Source organism: Choloepus didactylus, chromosome 14, assembly GCF_015220235.1.
Source record: "Choloepus didactylus isolate mChoDid1 chromosome 14, mChoDid1.pri, whole genome shotgun sequence".
NCBI lineage: Eukaryota > Metazoa > Chordata > Mammalia > Pilosa > Megalonychidae > Choloepus > Choloepus didactylus.
Window position 1 is genome coordinate 13891256 of NC_051320.1, and position 8737 is coordinate 13899992.

General features: G+C 43.0%; 1 protein-coding gene across 1 annotated transcript; it reads right to left on the bottom strand.

Annotated features, from left to right (window-relative positions):
• Positions 1-355: 355 nt before the first annotated feature.
• LOC119509474 (E3 ubiquitin-protein ligase RNF170-like) lies at positions 356-1242 on the bottom strand. The gene has a single exon (XM_037803519.1). It carries the CDS (start codon positions 1064-1066, stop codon positions 356-358), a length of 711 nt encoding a protein of 236 aa, XP_037659447.1. The 5' UTR covers positions 1067-1242.
• Between the last annotated feature and the right edge of the window lie 7495 nt (positions 1243-8737).

Genomic DNA, 8737 nt, shown 5'->3' on the forward strand with positions numbered 1-8737 from the left:
ATCCCTTTTTATATAACTCTTAATTTTTCCAGAGTCTTTATAGACAACACAGAATCAAGATATAGTTGTAAATCATTATAATTCTAACCATAATATTAGAACCTGCAACATGTTAAAATTCCAGTTACATACTGCTAGACATTGTCAAATGATCAAATGCTTATGATACAGTGGTTTTAAGCTTTAAAGATAATATTCAAATGCTTTATAATGCCATGGGTCTCTTTGTTTGATTCTACACATGAGCACAAATATTCTAGTTAAGTCTCATTTTTTTCATCTGTTTAGCCTCTGTGTTATCACTTCTCAATTCATAATAGAGATGTAAATAAGCAACAAAAAAATGACAAAGAAATCATCTAGAAAGCCTAGAATTCCAAACAAATTGGAACAATTTGGCTTCAGGAACAAAATCTGGAGGTGATATAAGGTAGAAAAAAGCGCCCATTAAACAAAGAATTATCCTGATCCGGAACATCCAGAAAAGACCTCCAAACGAAAACATCCCCCTGAATGCATGCCTCAGTAAAGTGGATAGATCCATAATTCTTTCCATAATAGATCTGGGCTGCCCTGAGAATCTCTGGTTATAATCATTAATATCTTGATGCAATCGTACAATATCCTGAGAGTGATTTTCTTCACCAAATACTGTTGGGAGTAAAGTTACCGTTTGTCTGCAGACTGGACAACTGATTGCCCCAAGCCACGAACCGTATCGCCAATATGCAATAATGCAGGTACCACAAAAAAGATGTCCACAGTTCGTTTCAACAGGGAAGGAGGCCTGATGTAAACAGATTGGACAGTACATGTCAGTATAGAACTGCTGTCGAGCAGGAGCAGGTGCATCCTGTTCTGTTTGAAGTTGTCCCCGAAGCACCCTTATTAGCTCTTGGTTTTCTGGGTGAATGTTTTGATGTGCATTTCTGAAAAGTGCATATACCAGGGTAGCAATCAAAGCGAAACTGACCACAACTGCCACAAGTACCTGGTCACTTACTCCTTCTGTAACTGAATCATCATCCAGTTTCAAACTTTGAACTTCACCTTGATATCTGGCCATTCCAGGACTCTCCACCGCAGAGGAACTACCTCGCCAATTCCCGTTGACTTGGTTCCCATGCTCTTATCATCATACCACATCATTTTCTCCAGGTGAAAAATAGGTGCCTTGTGAGAGGTAAAGGTAAAGGGTTTCCAGGTTTCTCGGCAGGCAGGGGTTCACTGGTAAATGGGCAATCCAGGAGGGCTTCCTGGAGGAGGCAGTTCTTAAGCAGAGACTTTAAAATAGGCAACACAAAGAAAGCAAAAGCAGGAGAAGGGTTTCTAGGCAGTGACATATGACCAATGTCACAGCCACAGAAAAGCTTGGGGCCTCTTCACTGAGCTCTGCAGCTCATTGAAGGTAGTAGAAGAAAGGCATAGAAGGTAGAAGGTAGAAGGTAGAAGGTAGTAGAGGAAAGGCGGTTACGTGCAGTAAACCATCACGTAAGGGTGTCTTATGTACTAACACATAAATATGTTGCCAGAACCAAGAATTCCTTTAGTGAAAAATAGCATTTTATCCCACATGACATCACTGAAGCTGGATTTCATTATGCAAGGCTTTTCCTATAGGAAAAGGAATAGGCAAAAATTAAAATTAGTGACAGAGAAGTATGCAGAGCTTTTGAGCTTATGTTTTTTGCAAATGGGAAGCCAGTGTTAAAATGCACTTTTTCCTGGTGAAAATTCTTATTACTCATGTCACGTTCTTCGCTTCATTGCCTTGCCTTTGACAGCTACCGACCAACAAAGACTCATGCCTTTTTTCTCCACTTCTGCTTTGCTGCTGTTGGTCATATGACAGCCCAGATGGAATTCTATGCCATTTTTCAAGGTGAACAAAATAGTATTTGAAGCTTCTTAAATGTCTTTTCAAAAATCCCTAAGTAAAGGGGCCCTCGTATCTTTCATAGCATCTGCGAAAGGAAAATCTTCATAGAAAACGTCAAGTTTTTTTTTTCCCCCTAAGGCTGAGTCTTCTTATTCAGTAACTAATTATCTGTGTTCATAATCCGAGTAAAGGTCTTGGATACTGTGAGTCATTGTCAGGGATTCAACTCCCGAGTTGCTGGAGCAGGTGACAAGGGAATTGATTATTTGAGGACAGTGTGAAGGCGATGTATATGATCTTATATATAAATGCACATATCAAAGAAAGCTAAGCAAATGCAAGCTATTGTTTCCACCAGCAGACACGGTCTCACTCTGCACCAAGTTCTCTCTATTCTCTGTGCAAGCGACTTTTTGAGTAAAGATTATGTGAGGTGCCTCTTGCAATATTTTCACTCGTCTCTGAATATCTCCCCTTCTCTTTCAGGCAGAAACTGGCTTAAGACTAGTCCTCATTTGAGTGCCTCTAAATAAATGATTGTCCTCTGTAAGGTTGTATCATTGGCACGCTGAAGGTCATCTTTAGGGTCATGTAATTCTTGACAAATTTTAATGTGAAATTCCTGTCATTATGAAAAGAAAAAAAAGAAACATTATAAGCAAGCAGTGTATCGCCCTCCACCCATGGCTTGAACTCAGGGCATAAGTCCACTTACCAGCCCTTGGGGACCCCTGGTTGGATGGACGCTCTTCACTGGCTTCCCCCTCAAATCATTTGGTTTCATGTGTCATGCAGGCAAATGCCCTTGTTAAAATACTCCAGTTTTAGATAATCTTTGTTACCAGGTACCATCGAAGATAACAACGTGGCTTCTGTCTGCTGCAGGAAGAAGTCAGCAGGCGAGGCCCTTCTCCGGCTGGCCCTGGTTTTCTCCAGTCTTCACCCGCCCTTCCCAGCCTCCAGCCTCAGCTGCAGAGAACAACTTGCTGTCCCAGGAATGCCCAGCCCTCGCTCCCTCTGGACGTCTCACAGCCTTCCCAGCTCTTTCTCTCTCCACTTGTCCATCTCTCACTGAAGCTTCAGCATTAGCCCAGCCATCCCTTCCTCTGAGTCCCTTTCTCCCTGTAGACCTGGAAAGGAAAGTACCATGGAGGACAGTAAGTGGGTCCTTGAGCCTATTGTGACACTTGGGGTGAGAAGTGGTGGCTTGAGCCAGGGCGGTAGTGGTGACATGTTGAGATGTGGTTAGAGTCCGAATATGTTGTCAAGGTCAAAGGGACAGAATGCACTGTTAAGTGGGATGTGAGGTGCCAAGAAAATGAAGAGTCAAAGATCACTCCTAAACATTAGGCCTGAGCGGTCTCAGTGGCCATGAACTGCGATGCAAAAGATGACTGGAGGGGTAGGCAGGTGTGTGCAGGGAAGGCGAGGAGGAGAGAGCAGAGATCAGGAACTTGGTTGCAGACATAACAAGTCTGAGATGTTATTAGATCATCAAGTGGACGTCGGGAGCACAGTGCCTTCCCCTGCCTGACAGTCAAAACATTTCCTGATACAGGTAACTAGCTGGTAGGGCCAGTCCCATTGTGACACCTGAGACTCTGCAGGGCACAAGGGAAGCACAATGAACTTTCTATGATGACTTTTCACTTCTAGCAGGGGAACCCAATCCAGCTTTAAACTCCTGGCCTTTTAGAAAGCTAAAGAGAACTTTGCTAAGGTAACTTTCAATTAAAAGAAAAAAGCACTTGAATATTTCAGAGAAAAAGAATAACTTCAATATGAGCAGCTGTGCACAGCTACCATCCATTTGGAGATTTAACGCTTGCTAGGGAGCAGATGGTAAGAGGTAGAACTGAGCAGGGCAGGGCTCCTGGAGAAGCACAAGGCATGGACCTGTCTGCTAGAGCTGCTACAACAAACACCACACAGTGAGGGGCTCAAAAAAGAGGAATTCATTGTCACACAGTTTTTGGAGGCTTGAAGTCCAACCTGAAGGCCTTGTTTTCTCTGAAGTCTGCAGTCTTCTGGTTGTGGCTCAATGTCTACTTCTGACACATGGCAACCTGAATTTTTCTTTCTCTGGTTCCACGGACTGGCTGCATCTAAACTTCCTCTGCTTATAAGGACTTCAGCCGTGTTGGATTAAGGCCCACCCTGAATCAATTTGGCCCCATCCACATCGGACCTTCAAAGATCCCACTCACAAATCAGTGTGCACCTTCAGTAAGGACATCTCCGAAGGTCCTATGACAAATGAGTTCACACACACAGGACCAGGGGTTGGGACTTGAGCACATCTTTGTTGGGACATGATTCAGTTTACCATAGTTGGTCTGCTGGTTCTGACTTTGTGATTTTAATAAACTTTGGTAGCTCATCATGATTAGATATTTTTGAGATTTTTGTGCTGGGTTTTCATCATCATGCCACCAATTCATCAATTAATATGCTGAGATTTCTTTTCCCTTCTTTTTTTTTAAAATTGGAAATTGCTTTTGGGATACATATTGGCTTTCTATTACTGCTGTAACAAATGAGCACAAACCTAGTGACCTAAAGCCACATACATTTATTATTTATTATCTTTCAGTTCTGCATGTCAGAAGTCAGAAATGGGTCTTATTGGGCTGATATCAGGGTGTTGGCAGGGCTGCATTCTTCTCTGGAGGCTCGGGGAGAATCCGTTTCCTTTCCTTTTCTGGCCTCTAGAGGCTGCCCACATCCCTTGGCTCATGGCCTCTTCCTCCATCTTCAAAGTCAGCGATGTCATGCCTCCCTCTGACCGCAGCTGGGAAGGGCTGACCATTCGAAGGGCTTGTGCAATTAGACTGGGCCCACCTCAGTAACCTTAGATCATCTCCCAGTTTCAAGGATCTTAACTTAATCACACATTCAATCTCCGTTTTGCCATGAAAGATGACAAGGATAAGAACATGGACACCTTATGGGGGGCATTATTCTGCCTACCATGGAAAATACAAGTTTCCAAAGCCTCAGAATAAAATAATTTAAAAGATCTTCTCTACAGGAGCTTACTGAAGGCAGAGGCTTCATGAGACGTGATCTGGGACAGGCTGCCCTGGGCAGGAGCCATGGCAGGATTCACCGTTATCCATATGCAGTGGAGGTGGCTGGGCAGGTTCAGGGAGAGACCCCGGTTCAAGTCCCGGTCTGCTAGGTACAGCCATGAAAACTTGAGGAATCACCCCCATCTCTGAACCCTAGCTTTCTTGCCCATCATAAAGGTATACCATCTATTTACAGAGCTGTAGCCCAAAACAGATGAGCTAATACTAAGTGGACATTTAGGAAGGATGTCTTGTGTGAAAGAAGTTATACGTGCCATGCACGGTAAAAGCTAAGACTGTACAATTGTCCCTCCACCTCCAGGGAAAATGGGAACACCAAGGGAGAGGAGAGATGCTCAGAAAGGCACAAGCTTCTCCTCTTTCAAGATTTTTCTTAGATCAGCTGTTTTAATTTCCCAGGTTGCTAAAGCAAATACCGTGAAATGGTTCGGCTTAAACAATGGGGATTTGTTAACTTACGGTTTTGAGGCTAAAAGAAAGTCCAACTCAAGACATCAAGTTAACGCTTTCTTCCCAAAGATCAGCTGCCGGCGATCCCTGGCTCCTCTGTCCCCTGGCAAGGCACATGGCGGCATCTGCTTGCCTCTCCCTTCTCTTTTGGGTTTCATTGATTTCAGCTGCTTGCTTCTGTGGCTTTCTCTCTCCATGTCTGAGCTTCATTGCTGACCTTTCTGACTCCTGAGCCCTTTATGCCTTACTGTGTGGCTTCCAGGTGAGGACAGGAGAGAAGAACCTGGGACAGCACCCTGTCCCCTAAAAACTGACTGTGAACTCATTATCTAGGACGTCATAAGTGTGTGTGTTGCAATGTTCATTATTGGGCCTTGAGTACTTTAAAGATAGAGTATAATTCCCATGTAAATGGAAAATTCATTTAAAATATTTCCACAGTGTTCCTATAAAAGTAGAGGTCTCAATATTTTCAGAGAGACAAATCTACCCACAACAAAAACAGCATTATCTGAAATGTTTGCTCAACCCAGAACAACTTTCAAGTATAATGTGACTACTCTAACGAACACACATTTTTCCCCTGTTCCTTTCGTAATTAAAAGGAAAATTTTAAGCTCAGACAAGACCTGTACCAGGCAGTGGAAATGTACCTAATTAAAATTCTCTTGAACCAATTCCATTTTCCTGGTCTGTTGCAAAACAAAGTATTAAATGTAAGTGCAGACGATACATCTTCCTGTTGATAGTGTTGTGTGTTTTCTTCCTTTAAAATTAAGGTGATTATTTGCTTCTGTAGCAATTTGTTTCTGCAATTGTTCAACCATAATCTTCAAACTCTTGGAACCTAACCATTTAATAAACTTTGCAAAGGCTTATTCATCTTAGCTGAGACATGGTTGTTTTCAATTACACATTTTTCATGAATTATTCTGGTCTCTAAATAATCTCGGATGTCTCCGGTGAATAGGATTTCTTTCTGATGCTCTAGGTTACATCGTTTTGAGTTTGAGCCCAAAACATCTCTCTCTCTTTTCCACATTTTATTACCCCCTCTTTCTCAAACCCCTGCCTTCAATTCATACTACTCTCCCCTCCAACATCACTTCCAAATACAGGAATTTTACTCAGCCCCTCTTTTTAGGGAGACTCTTCTTGGTCCAAACCCCACAGGCACTTATTTCAGTGAGTCTGTTCTTTGAAAGATAATGCTGTTCATCGCCACCCACAGCAAACCCATCACCAAGTTGTCTCAATTTGCCACCTGAATGTTCCTGTCATCTGGCCCTCTTCTATCCCTACCACCACTGCCACCATCTCCCACCCGGACACTGGCAATAGCCCGTTCATCAGTCTTCCCTTTTCCAGTTGCAACCTTCTCAAATTCATCCCATACAGATTCCAAAGTTATTGTCCAAAGCACACGATTGCTAATATCACTCCCACTTCCCTGTTCAATCTCTTTGGTCTCCCCATCTCTCACAGAGTATTTTTACCTGTGAGCCTCTTTGGGGAGGGAAAATCAGGGTTTGGGGGTGGCAGGGGTGGACATGTGAATGAGTAAACATGAAGACCTCCACGGTAGCCCTGTCCCTTTCCCCCTTTGACTTGAAAAAAGCTCACTTCTTTTTTTGTTTAATATTCATTTTATTGAGATATATTCACATACCATGCAGTCATACAAAACAAATCGTACATTCGATTGTTTACAGTACCATTACATAGTTGTGCATTCATCACCAAAATCAATCCCTGACACCTTCATTACCACACATACAAAAATAACAAGAATAATAATTAAAGTGAAAAAGAGCAATTGAAGTAAAAATGAACACTGGGTGCCTTTGCTTGTTTGTTTGTTTGTTTCCTTCCCCCATTTTTCTACTCATCCATCCATAAACTAGACAAAGGGGAGTGTGGTCCTTATGGAAAAGCTCACTTCCTATGTTTTGGGACTGTGATCTAGGATTTCATGTGGAGAGAAGGGATTACGTGAGTTAAAACTGGTTAAGAACCCTCAGTAGCCCAGGTCCTAACCCCGCCCTGGCCACCTTCTAACTCACTCTTTCATTGCCCTCCGGTAACACTCACTGAATGGGCAATGATTCCCCATACACGTTGTTGTTCTGTGCCTCTCAGTTTTTGTTTGTGTTGTTCCCTGGACCCAAAATGCCCTTTTCTCCATTCTGTGCTTAGCTAACTCCAATCTTTATGAAGCATCAGCCAGGTGCATCTCTCCCAACAGCCTTACTAAAGCCCCAAGCTATGTTAAATGAATGATTCATGGTGCCTATTTTGTAGCATGCTTTGTAATTTTCTATTAGGTAGCTGGGCATTATTATCAAAATATGTAGATGTTCCGAACTTTGTTTTCTTCCTTCTAAAATGGTTATGTTTTATTCTGAAAGGCAGATAGAGAATAAGCAGATTGCCTAGTTTTAGGGTTGTTATGGCTGGTCTGTTTCTGTGACCCTTCTTTTATCCCCCCTTTGAGTGCCTGGGGTGTATACCAGAGGTGTTCCATCTTCAAAGAATTCTGTCTTCTCAGCTCCCTGCAGCTGCTGACATATCTGCTTAGTACTTTGTCCTCCAAATCACTGCTTCCTTCAGGACTTCTTGGAGTCTTAAATTGAACATGCACATCTTCAGTGTGGCTACTACTTTGTTCTAGTTTGCTAATGCTGCCAGAATGCAAAACACGAGAGATGGATTGGCTTTTATAAAAGGGGGTTTATGTGGTTACACAGTTACAGTCTCAAGGCCATAAATTGTCCAAGGTAACACCTCAGCAGTCGGGTCACTGGAGGATGATGGATGATGTTCGGAAAACCCGTTAGCTGGGAAGGCACCTGGCTGGCGTCTGCTCCAAAGTTCTGGAGCTTTCTCCCAGGATGTTCCTCTCTAGGCTGCAGTTCCTCAAAAATGTCACTCTTAATTGCTCTTGGGGTGTTTGTCCTCTCTTAGCTTCTCTGGAGCAAGAGTCTGCTTTCAATGGCCATCTTCAAACTGTCTCTCATCTGCAGCTACTCTCTCATGTTCTGTGCACTCTTTAAAGCATCCCTCTTGGCTGTAGCAAAAGCTCTCTCCTTCTGTCTGAGCTTATATAGTGCTCCAGTAAACTAATCAAGGCCCATGTTGATTGGGTAGGGCCACACCCCCATGGAAATTATTCAATGAAAGATCTCGCCCACAGTTGAGTGAGCACATCTCCACAGAAACATCCAGTCAAAAGTCTGCAACCCAATCAACACCAATACATTTCCTGCCCACACAAGACTGCATCAAAGATAATGGCATTTGGGGGAACGTAATACAG